Raw genomic sequence first — 23,106 nt, 5'->3', positions numbered from 1 at the left:
TATATAGTAATGCATCCTTTAAATGTTCTATAGTTAACAAAATATTGTCCCTATCCAGGGTATCAATATTCTCGGTCAGGGACTCCGCCCATGCGACTCCAGCACTGCACATCCAGGCTGAGGCGATTGCTGGTCGCAGTATAACACCAGTATGTGTGTATATACTTTTTAGGATATTTTCCAGCCTTCTATCAGCTGGTTCTTTTAGGGTAGCCGTATCAGGAGACGGTAACGCTACTTGTTTTGATAAACGTGTGAGCGCCTTATCTACCCTAGGGGGTGTTTCCCAACGCGCCCTAACCTCTGGCGGGAAAGGATATAATGCTAATAATTTTTTAGAAATTAGCTGTTTTTTATCGGGGGAAACCCACGCTTTTTCACACACCTCATTTATTTCCTCTGACTCAGGAAAAAATATTGGTAGTTTTTTCTCACCCCACATAATACCCTTCTTTGTGGTACTTGTAGTGTCAGAAAGGTTCAATGCCTCTTTCATTGCCGTGATCATGTAACGTGTGGCCCTACTGGACATTACGTTTGTCTCGTCACCGTCGACACTAGACTCAGTATCTGTGTCAGGGTCTGTGTCGACCCACTGAGGTAACGGGCGTTTTAGCGCCCCTGACAGTGTCTGAGACGCCTGGACAGGTACTAATTGATTTGCCGGCTGTCTCATGTCGTCAACAGTTTTTTGCAAATTGCTGACATTATCACTTAATTGTTTAAATACAATCATCCAGTCAGGTGTCGACTCCCTAGGGGGTGACATCACCAACACAGGCAACTGCTCCGCCTCCACATAATTTTCCTCCTCATACATGTCGACACACGCGTACCGACACACAGCACACACACCGGGAATGCTCTGATAGAGGACAGGACCCCACTTAGCCCTTTGGAGAGACAGAGGGAGAGTCTGCCAGCACACACCCAGCGCTATATATATATATACAGGGATAACCTTATATAAGTGTTATTCCCTTATAGCTGCTGTTATTATCGTTATTTGCTGCCAAAAATGCCCCCCCTTCTCTTTTTTACCCTGATTCTGAAGCAGGACTGCAGGGGAGAGTCAGGGAGCCGTCCTTCCAGCGGAGCTGTGAGGGAAAATGGCGCTTGTGTGCTGAGGAGATAGGCTCCGCCCCTTCACGACGTCCTTATCTCCCGCTTTTTTGTGTAAAATGGCAGGGGATTAAAATACATCCATATAGCCCAGGAGCTATATGTGATGTATTCTGTTTTGCCACCTAAGGTATTCTGTTATATTGCGTCTCAGGGCGCTCCCCCCCCAGCGCCCTGCACCCTCAGTGACCGGAGTGTGAAGTGTGCTGAGAGCAATGGCGCACAGCTGCGGTGCTGTGCGCTACCTTAGTCTGAAGACAGGATGTCTTCTGCCGCCGATTTCACCGGACCTCTTCGTCTCTTCTGGCTCTGTAAGGGGGACGGCGGCGCGGCTCCGGTGACCCATCCAGGCTGAACCTGTGATCGTCCCTCTGGAGCTAGTGTCCAGTAGCCTAAGAAACCCGATCCACTCTGCACTCAGGTGAGTCCGTTTCTTCTCCCCTTAGTCCCACGATGCAGTGAGCCTGTTGCCAGCAGGACTCACTGAAAATAAAAAAACCTAACTAAACTTTTATTCTAAGCAGCTCAGGAGAGCCACCTAGATTGCACCCTTCTCGGCCGGGCACAAAAATCTAACTGAGGCTTGGAGGAGGGTCATAGGGGGAGGAGCCAGTGCACACCACCTGATCCTTAAGCTTTTATTTTGTGCCCTGTCTCCTGCGGAGCCGCTATCCCCATGGTCCTTACGGAGTCCCAGCATCCACTAGGACGTCAGAGAAATAGACTGTAACTTTTCATATCTTTTTCTCACCAGCTTTGACTGTGGAAATTATTAGAGACGATATAAAGTTATTCCTGCAGGAACAAAGCACATGGTGGGTGCTCCTGTTAATCTCAAATGAGCTTGGGAAGTGTCAAAGTTTTCACATACAGTTAAAAGGTGTAAACGGGTCAACTGCCCCTCTCTCATCTTCCAGATGGTGCATAGTTCCCGGCTATGGACTTTCATTAGCTTGTTAAATCGGTAGCAATAGGAACAAACAAGTGGTTAGCCAGTGGTGTAGTCAATTCACTGCTGAAAACCCGGCACCTATAGGATCTGCCAATAATACACTAGGCTGCTGCAGGTTGGCTGGGAGAGAACAACTGTTGCGCTGCTGATGGGTGTTCATACTCCTGACCTGTGGAAACCTTGACATGGGTACTCCATGGTTCTGTTAGCTGGGGAGAGGGAGACCGTGCATGTGCAAACCTTCAACTTCTACGGACTGCATAGGCTGCAGCTCGTAGAAGCCGGACTGAGCTGCGCAAAAGGCAGGTAGTGGCTTCCTACAGGAAGCCAGCTCTCTGCTTATCGCAGCCCGGTCTGGCAGTCGCAGAAGGAGAAAACACCTCCCAATGGGACTGTCTGTAGTGTCTGTGACTGACAGGTACGACTTACAATAGGAAGTTACTGGCAGTCACAGTGAGACCAGTGCATTCATGAACTGCATCTGTCTCACTGACACTGAGGTGGGTGGTGGATTTTACCTGGGGGTGCTGCAGCCCTTAGGTAGAATCCACCACTGCAAGTTCAGACACTTTGGTATCTCCTGTGTTCAGTTAAGGAATGTAGGATAATGAAGTCCCCATTTGTCACAATGGCGGGCTCTGGTCTGGAGCTATTTATCATGATTCAAAAAGCTTATCTTTCGGAGATTGGCCAAATTAGTTAACTCCATCTTCAGATTAGCCATTGTAGTCTATAGGCTACATTTCTGCATTTTATTTTTTCAAATCAGTCCCCACAGCCTTGGGAGTGAGCATGCCCAGTACATATACCTCCTTGACTGCTGAGATAAGAACAGTGAAGGACGTTTTAATAAAAAAAAGTATTTGCCTTTACATGACGCACTCTCCTGGCAGGGGTTCAATCATAAATAGATATGTTAATCTGTTCTCACTGCAAATGGTGGCAATAACATTCATATATAGGCCCCTAATTACCATATCTTACTACATAAACCCACAAGCACCAAGAAGGAGGGATATATCAGTGCTAGTCTATACAATAAAATCCCAGAAAGGAAACATTTGAATCAAAAGAGCAACAAGCATGGGCGTAGCCAGAACTTTGTGGGCCCCATAGCAATATTTTGAAGGGGCCCTTGTCCCAATGCTTCTGGAGAGACACTTCCCTGCAGCAGTTGTTAATTGTATGCCCTATAATAAAGCCCTACTTCATTTTCTGAATTATAGTAGAGCCTTATTTAATGTTATGCCCGTAGTAGTGCCCTAGTTTTTTTTATGAATCACATAGTGCTTAAGTTCACCCTATGTCATATTTCAGAGCTGCCAGTACCCTTTAGGCCGCACAGTACCCCCAATTCACATTATGATATATAGTGCTCCCCGTTAATATTGTGCCTCATTACAGTGCCCTGGTTCATATTATATAACACTAAAATGCCCTCCTGTTCATTTTATACCACACTACAATGAGCAGGTCTAGGGGCATACCTAGATATATTGCAGGCCACAAGGAAAAAGTTTGAAAGGACCCCTACGTACCACCCAATGGCGAAAAATGTATATAACACATGTAACTGTGACAGGGAAGGTGGGCCCCTCTCAGCTCTGGGCCCCATAGCAGCTGCACTGCCTGCACCTATGGTAGCTACGCCCTCGGCAACAAGATTATTCAAGTTACAAATTATTTTGCAAGGCACGCAAAGCATAATCCACGATAAATAGCCCTCAGAGCCGTGATAACACATGGGTCCGGATAATGAGCCCAGATCCCATGGTGCGGGATGTAATGAAGTCCGAATTTGGCAGCCGTGCGGGATGCCTGCAGAACTCTGACTTTTTTTTAAAGGAGTAATGATTTACATGGCTAAACCATGCCTTATAACTGACTGCCCCTTTAACAAAAAAGTCCAAGTTCAGTCGGCATCCTGCACGGACTTCATTACATGTGTTAAAGAATAAAGGGCTATAATTGGATAACCCGATAATGACCATCAGGTTAAAATCGTGATAATATCCTGTTTGGGTTTTCTTTTGGGGCTGATAAAGTAGCACATCACTTTGGATACAAGGGCGTATCTACCTACTGGCCAGGATGGCACTCGCCAGGGGCGCCAGCCGAGGAGGGGCGCAGCCCAGTAGTGCCACCCGCAGCTAGTAGGTAGATTACATTTTCATGGCAGCAGCAGTCCAGCCCCGAGTCATCCCGCCCCCCCCCCCCTTCCTCCCACGGTAGTCCCTCACCCTCACTGACGCCCAGAAACGACAATAGCAGGCAGCAGCGGCAGCCACCGTAATTGGCGCCGGAGTCCGCCACCGCACTACTATCAAGAAACTACATAAACTACAGCTCCCTTGCTGCTGGGAGCTCAGTTACAGTGGCTGCCGCTGCTGGCTGCTATTATCGTTTCTGGGTATCAGTGCGGGTGAGGAACTACCCGGGGGGTGGGGAGGGGGTATGTAGGACAGCTGCTGCCTCTAAAAGTGCTGCCTATAAAAGTTTAATAACTATATATATATATATATATATATATATACATATATGTGCATATATACCGTGCTCATACCGTGTGCTATAATGTGAATTTCGGCTCATACCGTGTGCTATAATGTGAATTTCGGCTCATTCTGCGTGATATAATGTGAATTTCGGCTCATTCTGTGTGCTATAATGTGAATTTCGGCTCATTCTGTGTGCTTTAATGTGAATTTTGGCTCTTTCTGTGTGCTATATTGTGAATTTTGGCTCATACTGCATGCTATAATGTGAATTTCGGCTCATACTGCGTGCTATAATGTGAATTTCAGCTCATTCTGTGTGCTTTAATGTGAATTTTGGCTCTTTCTGTGTGCTATAATGTGAATTTTGGCTCATACTGCATGCTATAATGTGAATTTCGGCTCATTCTGCGTGCTATAATGTGAATTTCGGCTCATTCTGTGTGCTTTAATGTGAATTTTGGCTCTTTCTGTGTGCTATAATGTGAATTTTGGCTCATACTGCATGCTATAATGTGAATTTCGGCTCATACTGCGTGCTATAATGTGAATTTCGGCTCATACCGTGTGGTATAATGTGAATTTCGGCTCATTCTGTGTGCTATAATGTGAATTTTGGCTCATACCGTGTGCTATAATGTGAATTTTGGCTCATACCGTGTGCTATAATATGAATTTTCGGCTCATACTGTGTGGTATAATGTGAATTTCGGATCGTTCTTTGTGGTATAATGTGATAGCATAAGGGGTCCTAATATTGTGGTGCATAATGTGTGTAAGGGGTATATGGTGTGGTAAACTACACTGAAGGGCATGCCCTCTTTAGAGTGGCCACGCCCCCGTTTCTGCAGATTCTTAAACTGTATATTTTATACTTTCTCTCCTGGTATTTTTTTCGCACTTTTAAATATGCACTTTAGATAAGGTTTACACAATATATTGCATATTGACCTCTTATAGAGGGTTTTATATATATATATATATATATATATATATATACAACGAAGAAAAGAGAGGCGGCACTTCCAGATTTGTAAAGATCTTTACAAATCTGGAAGTGCCGCCTCTCTTTTCTTCGTTGTACATATGGGAGTTAATCTCTCTGGGAAGGCACTCCAGTAAGTTTACCTTTGGGGCCGCGCTGTCCCTTATGAGTGCCGGGTTCTGCACATGGATATATATATATATATATATATATATATATATATATATATTTCTATCTCATAATTTTGTGCTTTTAATAGTATTGTAAAAATAAAATAATTTTATTTTAATATATACAATTATCATGTGGTAATTGAGATTGCAAATATTATACCGCTGGTTGCTAGAACCCCTATTCGGTATTCCTATATATATACACACACACACACACACACACATACATACATACATAAGGAGGGCACTGGGGTAAGTATGATTCCGGCAGCGCAGATTGCCAAAGTGCTCGAATGATGCCGTATGTACATTATATATATATATATATATATATATATATATAATCTATATCATATCTCTCTCTCTCTCTCTCTCTCTCTCTCTATATATATATATGCACCACTGTGTAGCATAACATGAATAACGGACGTTACTGTGCTGTGTAATGTGAGTAAGGGACGCTATGTGGTGTCATTTGAATTTGGACACTGAGTGGCCACGCCTCTTTTTTGGCACATGCACCTTGAATATTTCAAATATGGGGAGAGGGGGGCACCAGTCCTTTACTTTGCCAGGGGCGTTCAGACCCTTAGATACACCCCTGATTGATACCCCCTTAATATGAAAAGGAAAATATCATAATCAGAAACCTATTTCGAAAAGTAATGTATTATTCCCTGAGTGGTGTAATTGACACACCCCTCCCCCAAAATAAATTCTTTATGAAATACCCCTATACTCACAGGGATTTACAGAGCCCTGTGAAGTACATTGTACAACGTACAGGAAGGAAGCACTGTATTCCTCATCAGGATGTAAACAAACGCACAAAATTAGCAGCATCCTTGGCCTTGCAAACAATATGCATGTGTATGTTGAGGATGTATATGCATCTGGACCAGAAATGTCATTTAAATGAACAAGACCTAGGTACGAACTCCCAAGACAATGAGACACGATACAGATTTAGGCTTAACATTCTGTTAGAATGTTAGAAATGAACACTACTAAAGTGTATAACTGTTTTCTCTAAGAGACATGGAGGGTATGTAATAGGGTCCAAGTTTTCTGAAGCAGCGCGATTCTAGTGAACTCAGCTGCAGATTTAAACCGGCAATGATTTAAAGGGGAAAACCAGTCCGGTTTTGCCATTGAAATAATTGCCCTTTTAAACCTGCAGCCAAGATCGCCGGTTTCGTGCTGCTTCCAAAAACCCTATTACATAACCTTCCCCTGGAATGTTTCACTAAGCCCCAGTGAGTAAAAGGATACACACAAGCACAACTAGTGTTAACTATAAAGTGTATTCACAAGTTTAGCAACTTTATATTTCATAAAAACTTCAGGAAATAAACAAGGATTTGAAGCATGTTCCTGCTTTTACTCAGCTTCATTCACTGTTAATAGCAAAACCACCGAGAAAGTTATACAATATGACAAAAATGAATTTATCAAGAAGAAAGGTTGCTATTAGAAAGTGTACTGGGTTAGTTGCCTCCCGTGTGTGCGTGTTAGAGGCTGGGGTGGACAAAGATACACACCGCAGCATAGTCGCTGACGCAGCACCAGGTCACTAGTACAGGAATCCAACAAAGAAAGTTTTATGCAGTCTGTCCCAAGACCAACTCAGCATGTATTCCACAGCCGGTCTCACTGCAGACCACACTGGCATTAAGCGGGCGAAAGCGTCTCTCACTGTCTCATGTAATAATCATATTCCCCTAATAAATGACAATTTTGTTACACGTCGCTTAGCCAAGACAAACCCTAGTGTTGTCTCATTAGAAATGTCCTCGTTTCAAGTGCATTTGAGTCTTACAAACGCCTGTATTTATACATAATAATATGCTTCCGTACTTGTACTTTGATGTTTTCTCACCTTCTTACAAATGACAGCAAAAAACAAAGCTTATTTCCCAATCCCCTCTGCTACTGAGGCTCTGCCTCACAGGGTCTCAGGGGCAGGCCTGACTGTTGACAGTCTGTCTGTGTCTACCATCTGTCTGCCGGCGCTCACTCCTGTTGAATAACGTTTCCTCTACTATACATTACAGACTACAACACTATACATAATGGAAGTCTCCTGAGATCTTCCCTGGCTGGTTACTCTATGCATATAATGACCAGATTCTGCACTTCTGCTTTAACTCTTATCATACCTTAGAGTGAGATATATATCTGTGTAGTAGTTGCTAGGTCGACATTAATGTTGTCGACAATCAATATGTCTCTCTCCATTCTGTGTTTTGACTTGACGATTACTATCCACCCCCTCCTATGGCAGTTCCATTAGTTTTATCTATGCTACATGTCCCAGATTATTGTATTGTACAACTGCTACACTGGTCCATCATCGCTGCAATCTCTGTGACACCACGCTTCCCCCACTCTGCTTCATATGTCTCGTGTAGCCTACTGTATATCATTATATATTTCTATCATACTGCTGTAACTGGTTCTCTTTCTTAGCGGCCACCACTTTAGAAGCAATGTGCCAGTAAGAAATTACTTACAGGAACAGGTTAGCCAGAAGAAGCTGTCCATGAAGAAAGAGGACAACCATACCTTTTGGGTAGTTTCTTGATTGTAGTTAAACATTTAGTAGAGACATGGCAAAAGGTGGTTAGAACATAGTTACGGTATATTGTGCATAGAGCCAAATTATCAGTATAATAAGTATACAGATGCTAATATGGGTAACAAAACCTTAAGATTTTAAATGACACGTGTTTATTGGTTGCTGTGTTCATTTCCTGCAAGGGAAAAGTTCTGCATACATCTGGAGTCAGTACTCTTGCAGTTTGTTACACTCATCCCATGTCTTGCAAACTCTGCCTGCCTTTGTTGTTGTCTTGCTGCTTGCATGCCTTCCCCTCACACTCACTCTCTCTGCCACTCACTTGTCAAGGATGAAGTACAGATCAAATGCCCCATCACAGGATCGCTGCTCTTCATTCTCCTGAGCCTGGCACAAGAGGGGCAGGAGGGCCACAAAGGCTAGCAGGATCCTTGTCTTCATAGCCCAGCAGTTTCCCTGTGTCTCCTCATCCAGGACTGAGGGAGAGAGGAGGAGGAGGAGGAGAGGGGGCAGCAGCCAGGGGTGGGAAGGAGGGATGGTGGAGGAAGAGGATGTAAGGGAGGAGGAGAGGAATGTCTATGCTGCCCAAACCCCAGAGGGAGGAGAGGATATTAACTCATTCACTACAAAGAGACAGAGATACTCAGTGCTTTACAGCTTAGTGGGGAAATAATTAAAAACAAATAGGAAGAACTTTATTGTAGACAGGGAACTTTATTAAATAAAGTATCCACAGTATTATTATCCTACATATTGTACAGCGCTTTACAGAGAATGGTAAATCATTCACACCAGTCCTTGCCCTAGTGGATCGGCAGTCTAAATGCTTTACCACACAGGCACAAACTTACCAGTATGTCCTCGGTTTCTGGGAGCAAACATAGGGAAACCATCACACAGACAGGGCCCAGCTGGAACAAAACCCAGAGACTACGCACTGAGAAGCAGCAATGCTGACTGTTGTGCCACTGTGCCACCCTAACTCTTAAGAGTGTATTTACTAAAGGTTGATCTTCATCGATTTTTTTTTTATTTCAAATACATGAAAATCAATGTTTTGTTTCCAGGGCTATGGGCTTTATTAATTAAACATAATTATCTCATTTTTCCAGCATAATAGCTGGAAAATGTGATATTCATTGTATCTTGTCTCAAAATGCTTGGGACCAGAGGTATTTTGGATATCGGATTTTTCCGTATTTTGGAATAATTGCATACCATAATGAGATATCATGGTGATGGGACCTAAGTCTAAGCACAGAATGCATTTATGTTTCATATACACCTTATACACACAGCCTGAAGGTCATTTAATACAACATTTTTAATAACTTTGTGTATTAAACAAAGTTTGTGTACATTGAGCCATCAGAAAACAAAGGTTTCAATATCTCACTCTCACTCAAAAAAGTCCGTATTTCGGAATATTCCGTATTTCGGAAAATTTGGATATGGGATACTCAACCTGTATTTAAATGCAGTTGAAAAGTTTGGAGTAATCACTGATTTCACATACTTTTCATTGTTTACTGAACACTCTGCTTCCCATATACAATTTAATGGGGCTTTTCTCCTGACGATATTTGTATTACTGGTAAAGAGATCTATTTTCTTTTACTAACCTTAACCTCATCCTTAGATTAGTGATGTGCATCGGCTCAAATAATGGGTTTTGTCTCCCAAAATTTCCATACTCAAAAACGAGACTTCAGCACGCGCATAGCGTCCAAAAAGGTGCGTGGCCTGTGTGAATGAAGGCATGGCTTCACGGCAGTGCCGCTATCACAAGCCACGCCCCCTGTTTTTGTCACTAAGGGGGCATGGCCTGTTTTTTTCCTACAGTATTATTAACCGCAATAACATTTATTTCCACTCAATTTTTACCACCTCACAGCTCACAAAATTGTTCACCAACATAGGGGGTCATTCCGAGTTGATCGCTAGCTAAAAAATGTTCGCTGCGCAGCGATGATGCAAAAAAAGGCACTTCTGCGCATGCGTATACGGCGCAATGCGCACGCGCGAAGTACTTTCACAACGGGCGAAGTATATTTACACAAGGTCTAGCGAAGCTCTTCAGTTGCAATGGCAGCCGCAGAGTGATTGACAGGAAAGGGGCGTTTCTGGGTGTCAACTGACCGTTTTCAGGGAGTATTAAAAAAACCGCAGGTGTGCCAGGAAAAACGCAGGCGTGACTGGGCGAATGCAGGGCGTGTTTGTGACGTCAAATCCGGAACTAAACAGTCTGAAGTCATCGCAATCTAGGAGTAGGTCTGGAGCTACTCCGAAACTGCACAATTTTTTTTTGTAGTCGCTCTGCGATCCTTTGGTTCGCACTTCTGCTAAGCTAAAATACACTCCCAGAGGGCGGCGGCTTAGCGTTTGCATGACTGCCAAAAACTGCTAGCGAGCGATCAACTCGGAATGACCTCCATAGGCCGAAGCCTGGCTGGCTAAACTAAGCAACAGACAAGCGGCACAAACACGGCAGTTATTTCTGTTTAAAAATGTTTTACAAATTACTAATGTATTAGCAATAACCAATCGAACCAACTCGCAAGTACTATCAATAGAAAACAATCCAACACAGACATTTTCTGAGAATCGTGTGTAGACTATCATTGTTCTAAAGTAATTGTTTTGCAATTGTTCTGCCGTGAATAGACGCTGTGCGCATGCGCACAGCATCTATTCACCGCTGCTCTCCACAGAGCAGCGAGTGACAGGGAGGGATCTCCCAACTGCCCCCCCACCCGGGGACAGCGGGACAGACCGTGAAAAATGGGACTGCCCCGCCAGAATCGGGACAGTTGGGAGGTATGCTTCAGCAGTGCTAGCAGTGTAGGCAGTGCAGGCGTTCCAATGGTGTCTTCTGCGCAGGGGTGCTGACAGTGTCCTCACTGCAGGGGTGTAGTTAGTGCGGGTGTCCCAGTGGTGTCCTCGGTGCAGGAGTTTAGGCAGTGTCTGTAGTGTAGGTATCCCAGTGGTATCCTCAGTGCAGGGGTGCCGATGGTGTCCTCATTGCTGGGGTGCCGGCAGTACGGGTGTCCCAGTGGTGTCCTCATTGCAGGGGTGCTGACAGTGTTGGCAGTGCAGGTGTCCCAGTGGTGTCCTCTGTGGGTGTGTGTGTGGGGGGGGGAGGTGCTGGGGGGGTTCCATCAGTTTCGGCAGTGTGTGGGTGCCAGCTGTGTCAGCAGTGCAGGGGTGCCACCGTTGTCCTCTGTACGGGGGAGCTGGCTGTGTTGGCAGTGCGGGCTGTGTCCTCTGTGTGGAGGTGTCGGCAGTGCAGGGGTGCTGGCTGTGTCAGCAGTGGAGGTGTGCCTTCTGTGGCCTCAATGCAGGGGTGCCAGCTGTTTCAGCAGTGCGGGAGTGCTGACGGTGTCCTCAGTGCAGGAGTGCCGGCAGTGTCGGCCATGTGGGTGGTGCTGTTGACAGTGCGGGCGGTGATGCCGTCTTGCCCCCTGTATTCCATGGGAATGCACTGATTGGCTGAGAACCATGACAGATGGCTCTTCTAGCCAATCAGCGGGTAGTCCATTGTATTCAATGGAACTGGTGTCCAAGCCAAAACCTCAAGATCCGACAGTGGGATCCTGTGGTGTTGCCTTGATTTCGGACCCAGGGCAGGCAGGGAGATCCGAGCTGTGGCTCGGAACGCCTCGGATAACTTATGTTTGGACACTGTAGGCCACTTATGGAGGAAGTGGCCTACACTTTGTACTGTCTACCTTTTTCCTGTTGACCTTTTGACCCTGTCTATCTATTGACTGTCTAACTAGACACTGTCTATCTATCAACCGGATACCATTCCCGCTAGGGAAATGTGATAATGAAAAAAAGATTTTCTATCTTAATATGTCTTTTTCATAATAGGAACCAATATTTAAAACATACTAACCAAGACTCCAGAACATCCAGGAGACTCAAGAACTCTGCGCTCTCAAGATAACAAATGACCCTCCCTCATCAAACCCATCTTCTAGCGAAATGGGCGGGAGGTGTGTTGATATGATTTTCAGCAACTCATGTCACTGTGGCCCTTCCCCTTCTGCAAATGCCATGAATTACAGCATTGCACCATTTAGGGTGTGCCATGATGATGCATTTTGTCCCCGCTCTGCCGGGGCCCCTTGTCTTAAGTGCCCCGGAACCCCCAAAGTCTTAATCCGGCCCTGTTTCTTACAAGTGTAACATATCCTAGGGTGGAACCAGAATAGGACCCAGACTGAATGGCATGATTTGAAGCGCCTAATGGTGTACTCCTGTATTTATAGTACATAAATTTGTATCATAAGAGATTCCAAAAAGACATCTGCAATGTAAGGAAAGTACCCACTGATGGCTTTATCGTGTACAAATGAGTATTCAGCCAGCCTAGTTGTTAATAACAAGAGTAACATACCAAAGAGTATACCTAGAGGCCACTGTGAATGCAGTAGGTACAATCACACATATATACAGTACAAAGTAAATACTGTATTAGAGATGTGCGCCGACCCTTGTGTTTTGGTTTTGGATCTGTATTAGCTTTATGTTTTGGTTTTGGATTCAGTTTTGCCAAAGCCACTCTTGTGTGTTTTGGTTCTGTATTATTTAAAAAAAAAAAAATTATAAAACACATAATTTGGGCCTTTTTCTACCTACAGTATTAACCTCAAAAACATTGCAGCGGCACAAACACATGGCAGTTATTTCTGTTTAAAATGGTTTTGCAAATTTATAATGCATTAGCAATAACTAATCAAACCAACTTGCAAGTACTATTAATTAGAGATGAGCGGGTTCGGTTCTCCAAGATCCAAACCCCCCCCCGAACCCGAACTTCACCTATTTTACACAGTTCCGAGGCAGCCTCGGATCTTTCCGCCTTGCTCGGTTAACCCGAACGCGCCCGAACGTCATCATCCCGCTGTCGGATTCTCACTAGATTCGTATTCTATATATACTCATGCAATGGAGATTGAATGGAGAGGACGTGGCTGCGTTCTCTCCCTGAAAGCTCCCTATCTGTGCTCAGTGTGCTGCAAATATCTGTGCTCAGTGTGCTGCAAATATCTACGTTCTTTGCCTGAAAACGCTCCATATCTGTGCTCAGTGTGCTGCAAATATCTGTGCTCAGTGTTCTGCATTGTGGGGACCACCAGTATATAATATAATTATAGTAGTACAGTATAGTAGACCATTGCTGTATCTTGCAGCTCTGTGTCAAGTATACTAGTATCCATATCTGTGCTGCATTATTGTGAGCAGTATATAGTAGGACAGTGCAGCATTTTGGTAACCAGCAGTATACATATAGTACAGTACAGTAGGCCATTGCTGTTTCTTACAGCTCTGTGTCAAGCATACTATCCATATCTGTGCTGCATTATTGTGAGCAGTAGATAGTAGGACAGTGCAGCATTTGAGGAGGATTCTGATGGTGAGGTGGTTTGTTTAAGTCAGGCACCCGGGCAGACACCTGTTTTCCATGGGATGAATATGGCCATTGACATGCCTGGTCAAATTACAAAAAAAATCATCTCTTCGGTGTGCAATTATTTTAAAAGAAATGTGGACAACAGGTGTCAAGCCGTGTGTTGGCTTTGTCAAGCTGTAATAAGTAGGGGTAAGGACGTTAACCACCTAGGAACATCTTCCCTTAAACGTCACCTGGAGCGCATTCATCAGAAGTCATTGACAAGTTTAAAAACTTTGGGTGACAGCGGAAGCAGTCCACTGACAACTAAATCCCTTCCTCTTGTACCCAAGCACCCCACCAACTCCCTCAATGTCAATTTCCTCCTTAGACAGGAACGCCAATAGTCCTGCAGGCCATGTCACTGGCAAGTCTGATGAGTCCTCTCCTAACTGGGATTCCTCCGATGGATCATTGAGTGTAACGCCTACTGCTGGCGCTGCTGTTGTTGCTGCTGGGAGTCGATCGTCATCCCAGAGGGGAAGTCGGAAGACCACTTGTACTACTTCCAGTAAGCAACTGACTGTCCAACAGTCCTTTGCGAGGAAGATGAAATATCACAGCAGTCATACTGCTGCAAAGCAGATAACTCAGGCCTTGGCAGCTGTGTTGGTGTTAGACGTGTGTCCGGTATCCACCATTAATTCACAGGTACTTAGAGAATTGCTTGAGGTAGTGTGTCCCCGGTACCAAATACCATCTTGGTTCCACTTCTCTAGGCAGGCGATACCGAGAATGTACACAGACATCAGAAAAAGACTCACCAGTGTCCTAAAAAAGGCAGTTGTACCCAATGTCCACTTAACCACGGACATGTGGACAAGTGGAGCAGGGCAGACTCAGGACTATATGACTGTGACAGCCCACTGGGTAGATGCATTGCCTCCCACAGCAAGTACAGCAGTGGTGGCATCAGTAGCAGCATCTCGCAAATGCAAACTCGTTCCTAGGCAGGCTACGCTTTGTATCGCCGCTCTCCATAAGAGGCACACAGCTGACAACCTCTTACGGAAACTGAGGATCATCGCAGAATGGCTTACCCCAATTGGACTCTCCTGGGGATTTGTGACATCGGACAATGCCACCAATATTGTGCATGCATTACATGTGGGCAAATTCCAGCACGTCCCATGTTTTGCACATACATTGAATTTGGTGGTGCAGAATTTTTTTAAAAACAAGAGGGGCGCGCAAGAGATGCTGTTGGTGGCCCGAAGAATTGCGGGCCACTTTCGGCATTCAGCCACCGCGTGCCGAAGACTGGAGCACCACCAAACACTCCTGAACCTGCCCCGCCATCATCTGAAGCAAGAGGTGGTAACGAGGTGGAATTCAACCCTCTATATGCTTCAGAGGATGGAGCAGCAGCAAAAGGCCATTCAAGCCTATACATCTGCCTATTATATACGCAAAGGAGGGGGAATGCACCTGACACACAGTGGAGAATGATTTCAACGTTGTGCAAGGTTCTGCAACCTTTTGAACTTGCCACACGTGAAGTCAGTTCAGGCACTGCCAGCCTGAGTCAGGTCATTCCCCTCATCAGGCTTTTGCAGAAGAAGCTGGAGAGATTGAAGGAGGAGCTAAAACTGAGAGATTCCGCTAGGCATGTGGGACTTGTGGATGGAGCCCTTAATTCGCTTTACCAGGATTCACGGGTGGTCAGTCTGTTGAAATCAGAGCACTACATTTTGGCCACCGTGCTCGAGCCTAGGTTTAAAGCCTATGTTGTATCGCTCTTCCCGGCAGACACAAGTCTGCACATGTTCAAAGACCTGCTGGTGAGACACTTGTCAACTCAAGCGGAATGTGACCCGTCAACAGCTCCTCCTTCCCATTCTCCCACAAATGTGGCTGCGAGGAAAAGTCTAAGTATTCTGAGCCCACCTGCTGGCGGTCATGTAGGGCAGTCTGGAGCGAGTGCTGACATCTGGTCCGGACTTAAGGACCTGCCAACGATTACTGACATGTCGTCTACTGTCACTGCATATGATTCTGCCACCATTGAAAGAATGATGGAGGATTATATGAGTGACCGCATCCAAGTAGGCACGTCAGACAGTCCATATGTATACTGGCAGGAAAAAGAGGCAATTTGGAGGCCCTTGCACAAACTGGCTTTTATTTTAACTAAGTTGCCCCCCCTCCAGTGTGTACTCCGAAAGTGTTTAGTGCAGTCGGTCACCTTGTTAGCGATCGGCGTACAAGGTTACTTACAGAAAATGTGGAGAAGATGATGTTCATCAAAATTAATTATAACCAATTCCTCCGTGGAGACATTCACCATCAATTGCCTCCAGAAAGTACACAGGGACCTGTGATGGTGGATTCCAGTTGGGACGAATTAGTACTCTGTGAGGAGGGGGATGTACACAGTGAAAGGGGTGAGGAATCGGAGGATGATGATGAGGTGGTCATCTTGCCTCTGTAGAGCAAGTTTGAGCAAAGAGAGATTGATTGCTTCTTTTTTTGGTGGGGGCCCAAACCAACCAGTCACTTCAGCCAGTCGTGTGGCAGACCCTGTGGCTGAAATTATGGGTTTGTTAAAGTGTGCATGTCCTGTTTATACAACATAAGGGTGGGTGGGAGGGCCCAAGGACAATTCCAACTAGCACCTCTTTTTTTTATTTTTTATCTTTGCATCATGTGATGTTTGGGGCCAATTTGTTTAAGTGCCATCCTGTCTGACACTGCAGTGCCACTCCTAGATGGGCCAGGTGTTTGTGCCGCCCACTTGGGTCGCATAGCTTGGTCATCCAGCGACCTTGGTGCAAATTTTAGGACTAAAAATAATATTGTGAGGTATGAGGTGTTCAGAATAGACTGGAAATTATGGTTATTGAGGTTAATAATACTATAAGATCAAAATTCCCCCCAAATTCTATGATTTAGGCTGTTTTTGAGGGGGTTTTGAAAAAAAACACTCGAATCAAAACACACCCGAATCAGACAAAAAATTTTCAGGGAGGTTTTTCCAAAACGTGTCCGAATCAAAAACACGGCCGAATCCAAAACCCCAAAAATTTCCAGTGCACATCTCTACTATTAATGGAATACAAGACAACACAAACATTTATTAAGATTCGTGTGGAATATCATTGGCCAAAAGTAGTAGTAGTTAACAAACAGCAAAGAAAATAGCAACAGCAGATGTGGATGCCTCACCTGTCATAGACTTTTTTACTCCAGAGTTTTGACTATAAAATTATTAGAATAATACAAAGAAGATATTTCTAAAAGGGCTGTCACCAAGCCATTTTTTGGGCTTTGTGTTTTGGTTTTGGATCTGGATCTCCTTCGTGTTTTGAATCTGGATAGGTTTTGCCAAAATCACCCTTGTGGGTTTTGGTTTTGGATCTGGATTTTTTTTTTAGAAAATCATCAAAACAGCTAAAATAACAGAATTTGTGGGTGTTTTTGTTCCTACAGTATTATTAACCTTAATAACATTGATTTCCACTAATTTCCAGACTATTCTGAACAGCTCACAATATTGTTTTTATTCAGTTTAGGCCAAAAGGTTACACCGAGGTAGCTAGACGGAGTAGCAGCAGCCCTTGGATGTATATACTGGGAGGGAAAAAAGAAAAATAAATATATATATATATATATATATATGTGTGTGTATATATATATATATATATATATATATATATAATACAGTATTTAAAAAAAAAAGATGCATTAGGCAAGGCTCAAGATTTCAGTTCACAAAAAGATGATTAGGGCAAAGAAGAATAATAAAAGACAATATTTTAGATTTAATTTATTTTAATTTCAATTTATTTAAATTGAATGTATTTAATTACATTTATTAGAATCAAATTCTTAATTTCCTCCAAGATATCGTCGATATCTAGAAAGTGTAGAGAGTTTATTTATATTCATTTAATTTAAATTTATCTAAGTTATAACTATTATTAATAATATTAATTCGAATTAATTACAATGTGTTGATAAGAAGAGTTATGAAAATAGGACAATAAGTTATAATAAAAATATGAGCTAGAGACACCACACCCTAAAATGGACGGAGCATGCCTGGATGTATTCTGGGAGGATACAGCACAAAATATAAAGATAAAATGTCTCTTATTTTGGGTGGACTGACAGAACACCACTAGATGGACAGAGCAGCTTCAGTCCCTGCATGTATACTGGGATGACACAGCATAAAATATTAATTTAAATCAAAATATATATAATTTTTTATATGACACACTGTGGTTACAGTATCGCACAAATGAGTCAAAAATATGTAGAAGTATTTTTATATCACACACCGGCGGTTACAGTGTCACACAAATGAATCAGAAATATATATAAGAATTACACACTGTGGTAGAAAATAATATACTGTGGTCCGACCGGCAGTGTCACAGTACTAATGAAAATAAAATAAAAATTATATAGTACACTGGGGTACAAAAAAATAGATTGTTTTTATAGTTATAATTTTAGGCTTTTTGTTTTTAGCTTTTATTATTTTAATTTTACACTGGGGCGAAGCCCCTGGTTGGACTGACAGATCAGCCCTTTCAGATACAGCAGGCAGAGCACCCCTTTCAAATACATAATAGAAATATATTTTTTAGAGATGAGCGCCTGAAATTTTTCGGGTTTTGTGTTTTGGTTTTGGGTTCGGTTCCGCGGCCGTGTTTTGGGTTCGAACGCGTTTTGGCAAAACCTCACCGAATTTTTTTTGTCGGATTCGGGTGTGTTTTGGATTCGGGTGTTTTTTTCAAAAAACACTAAAAAACAGCTTAAATCATAGAATTTGGGGGTCATTTTGATCCCAAAGTATTATTAACCTCAAAAACCATAATTTACACTCATTTTCAGTCTATTCTGAATACCTCACACCTCACAATATTATTTTTAGTCCTAAAATTTGCACCGAGGTCGCTGTGTGAGTAAGATAAGCGACCCTAGTGGCCGACACAAACACCGGGCCCATCTAGGAGTGGCACTGCAGTGTCACGCAGGATGTCCCTTCCAAAAAACCCTCCCCAAACAGCACATGACGCAAAGAAAAAAAGAGGCGCAATGAGGTAGCTGTGTGAGTAAGATTAGCGACCCTAGTGGTCGACACAAACACCGGGCCCATCTAGGAGTGGCACTGCAGTGTCACGCAGGATGGCCCTTCCAAAAAACCCTCCCCAAACAGCACATGACGCAAAGAAAAAAAGAGGCGCAATGAGGTAGCTGTGTGAGTAAGATTAGCGACCCTAGTGGCCGACACAAACACCGGGCCCATCTAGGAGTGGCACTGCAGTGTCACGCAGGATGTCCCTTCCAAAAAACCCTCCCCAAACAGCACATGACGCAAAGAAAAAAAGAGGCGCAATGAGGTAGCTGTGTGAGTAAGATTAGCGACCCTAGTGGCCGACACAAACACCGGGCCCATCTAGGAGTGGCACTGCAGTGTCACGCAGGATGTCCCTTCCAAAAAACCCTCCCCAAACAGCACATGACGCAAAGAAAAAAAGAGGCGCAATGAGGTAGCTGACTGTGTGAGTAAGATTAGCGACCCTAGTGGCCGACACAAACACCGGGCCCATCTAGGAGTGGCACTGCAGTGTCACGCAGGATGTCCCTTCCAAAAAACCCTCCCCAATCAGCACATGATGCAAAGAAAAAGAAAAGAAAAAAGAGGTGCAAGATGGAATTGTCCTTGGGCCCTCCCACCCACCCTTATGTTGTATAAACAAAACAGGACATGCACACTTTAACCAACCCATCATTTCAGTGACAGGGTCTGCCACACGACTGTGACTGATATGACGGGTTGGTTTGGACCCCCCCCAAAAAAGAAGCAATTAATCTCTCCTTGCACAAACTGGCTCTACAGAGGCAAGATGTCCACCTCATCTTCACCCTCCGATATATCACCGTGTACATCCCCCTCCTCACAGATTATCAATTCGTCCCCACTGGAATCCACCATCTCAGCTCCCTGTGTACTTTGTGGAGGCAATTGCTGCTGGTCAATGTCTCCGCGGAGGAATTGATTATAATTCATTTTAATGAACATCATCTTCTCCACATTTTCTGGATGTAACCTCGTACGCCGATTGCTGACAAGGTGAGCGGCGGCACTAAACACTCTTTCGGAGTACACACTTGTGGGAGGGCAACTTAGGTAGAATAAAGCCAGTTTGTGCAAGGGCCTCCAAATTGCCTCTTTTTCCTGCCAGTATAAGTACGGACTGTGTGACGTGCCTACTTGGATGCGGTCACTCATATAATCCTCCACCATTCTATCAATGTTGAGAGAATCATATGCAGTGACAGTAGACGACATGTCCGTAATCGTTGTCAGGTCCTTCAGTCCGGACCAGATGTCAGCATCAGCAGTCGCTCCAGACTGCCCTGCATCACCGCCAGCGGGTGGGCTCGGAATTCTGAGCCTTTTCCTCGCACCCCCAGTTGCGGGAGAATGTGAAGGAGGAGATGTTGACAGGTCGCGTTCCGCTTGACTTGACAATTTTGTCACCAGCAGGTCTTTCAACCCCAGCAGACCTGTGTCTGCCGGAAAGAGAGATCCAAGGTAGGCTTTAAATCTAGGATCGAGCACGGTGGCCAAAATGTAGTGCTCTGATTTCAACAGATTGACCACCCGTGAATCCTTGTTAAGCGAATTAAGGGCTGCATCCACAAGTCCCACATGCCTAGCGGAATCGCTCCCTTTTAGCTCCTTCTTCAATGCCTCCAGCTTCTTCTGCAAAAGCCTGATGAGGGGAATGACCTGACTCAGGCTGGCAGTGTCTGAACTGACTTCACGTGTGGCAAGTTCAAAGGGCATCAGAACCTTGCACAACGTTGAAATCATTCTCCACTGCACTTGAGACAGGTGCATTCCACCTACTATATCGTGCTCAATTGTATAGGCTTGAATGGCCTTTTGCTGCTCCTCCAACCTCTGAAGCATATAGAGGGTTGAATTCCACCTCGTTACCACTTCTTGCTTCAGATGATGGCAGGGCAGGTTCAGTAGTTTTTGGTGGTGCTCCAGTCTTCTGTACGTGGTGCCTGTACGCCGAAAGTGTCCCGCAATTTTTCTGGCCACCGACAGCATCTCTTGCACGCCCCTGTCGTTTTTTAAAAAATTCTGCACCACCAAATTCAAGGTATGTGCAAAACATGGGACGTGCTGGAATTTGCCCATATTTAATGCACACACAATATTGCTGGCGTTGTCCGATGCCACAAATCCACAGGAGAGTCCAATTGGGGTAAGCCATTCCGCGATGATCTTCCTCAGTTGCCGTAAGAGGTTTTCAGCTGTGTGCGTATTCTGGAAAGCGGTGATACAAAGCGTAGCCTGCCTAGGAAAGAGTTGGCGTTTGCGAGATGCTGCTACTGGTGCCGCCGCTGCTGTTCTTGCGGCGGGAGTCCATACATCTACCCAGTGGGCTGTCACAGTCATATAGTCCTGACCCTGCCCTGCTCCACTTGTCCACATGTCCGTGGTTAAGTGGACATTGGGTACAACTGCATTTTTTAGGACAGTGGTGAGTCTTTTTCTGACGTCCGTGTACATTCTCGGTATCGCCTGCCTAGAGAAGTGGAACCTAGATGGTATTTGGTAACGGGGGCACACTGCCTCAATAAATTGTCTAGTTCCCTGTGAACTAACGGCGGATACCGGACGCACGTCTAACACCAACATAGTTGTCAAGGACTCAGTTATCCGCTTTGCAGTAGGATGACTGCTGTGATATTTCATCTTCTGTTGAACAGTCAATTGCTTACTGGAAGTAGTACAAGTGGGCTTACGACTTCCCCTCTGGGATGACCATCGACTCCCAGCGGCAACAACAGCAGCGCCAGCAGCAGTAGGCGTTACACGCAAGGATGCATCGGAGGAATCCCAGGCAGGAGAGGACTCGTCAGAATTGCCAGTGACATGGCCTGCAGGACTATTGGCATTCCTGGGGAAGGAGGAAATTGACACTGAGGGAGTTGGTGGGGTGGTTTGCGTGAGCTTGGTTACAAGAGGAAGGGATTTACTGGTCAGTGGACTGCTTCCGCTGTCACCCAAAGTTTTTGAACTTGTCACTGACTTATTATGAATGCGCTGCAGGTGACGTATAAGGGAGGATGTTCCGAGGTGGTTAACGTCCTTACCCCTACTTATTACAGCTTGACAAAGGGAACACACGGCTTGACACCTGTTGTCCGCATTTCTGGTGAAATACCTCCACACCGAAGAGCTGATTTTTTTGGTATTTTCACCTGGCATGTCAACGGCCATATTCCTCCCACGGACAACAGGTGTCTCCCCGGGTGCCTGACTTAAACAAACCACCTCACCATCAGAATCCTCCTGGTCAATTTCCTCCCCAGCGCCAGCAACACCCATATCCTCCTCATCCTGGTGTACTTCAACACTGACATCTTCAATCTGACTATCAGGAACTGGACTGCGGGTGCTCCTTCCAGCACTTGCAGGGGGCGTGCAAATGGTGGAAGGCGCATGCTCTTCACGTCCAGTGTTGGGAAGGTCAGGCATCGCAACCGACACAATTGGACTCTCCTTGTGGATTTGGGATTTCGAAGAATGCACAGTTCTTTGCTGTGCTGCTTTTGCCAGCTTGAGTCTTTTCATTTTTCTAGCGAGAGGCTGAGTGCTTCCATCCTCATGTGAAGCTGAACCACTAGCCATGAACATAGGCCAGGGCCTCAGCCGTTCCTTGCCACTCCGTGTGGTAAATGGCATATTGGCAAGTTTACGCTTCTCCTCCGACAATTTTATTTTAGGTTTTGGAGTCCTTTTTTTACTGATATTTGGTGTTTTGGATTTGACATGCTCTGTACTATGACATTGGGCATCGGCCTTGGCAGACGACGTTGCTGGCATTTCATCGTCTCGGCCATGACTAGTGGCAGCAGCTTCAGCACGAGGTGGAAGTGGATCTTGATCTTTCCCTAATTTTGGAACCTCAACATTTTTGTTCTCCATATTTTAATAGGCACAACTAAAAGACACCTCAGGTAAACAATGGAGATGGATGGATTGGATACTAGTATACAATTATGGACGGGCTGCCGAGTGCCGACACAGAGGTAGCCACAGCCGTGAACTACCGCACTGTACTGTGTCTGCTGCTAATATATAGACTGGTTGATAAAGAGATAGTATACTCGTAACTAGTATGTATGTATAAAGAAAGAAAAAAAAACCACGGTTAGGTGGTATATACAATTATGGACGGGCTGCCGAGTGCCGACACAGAGGTAGCCACAGCCGTGAACTACCGCACTGTACTGTGTCTGCTGCTAATATATAGACTGGTTGATAAAGAGATAGTATACTCGTAACTAGTATGTATGTATAAAG

At 44.7% G+C, this 23,106-nt stretch overlaps 1 protein-coding gene across 5 annotated transcripts in view; it reads right to left on the bottom strand.

Annotated features, from left to right (window-relative positions):
• ANTXRL (ANTXR like) overlaps positions 1-23,106 on the bottom strand; it is a 367,823-nt gene that overhangs the window by 300,238 nt on the left and 44,479 nt on the right. Inside the window, exon 1 of one of the 5 annotated variants that reach the window (XM_063958513.1) lies at positions 8,628-8,819. The exons of the other annotated variants lie outside the window; for them this stretch is intronic. Within the exon in view, the coding sequence (XP_063814583.1) occupies positions 8,628-8,746 (119 nt within the window). The 5' untranslated portion in view covers positions 8,747-8,819. Of the gene's footprint in view, positions 1-8,627; positions 8,820-23,106 lie in introns of those variants that run through there. 5 annotated transcript variants of the gene reach the window in all.

This window comes from Pseudophryne corroboree, chromosome 3 (assembly GCF_028390025.1).
Source record: "Pseudophryne corroboree isolate aPseCor3 chromosome 3, aPseCor3.hap2, whole genome shotgun sequence".
NCBI lineage: Eukaryota > Metazoa > Chordata > Amphibia > Anura > Myobatrachidae > Pseudophryne > Pseudophryne corroboree.
Note: the sequence above shows the minus strand (reverse complement) of the source record. Positions and strands in the feature narration are given on the sequence as shown.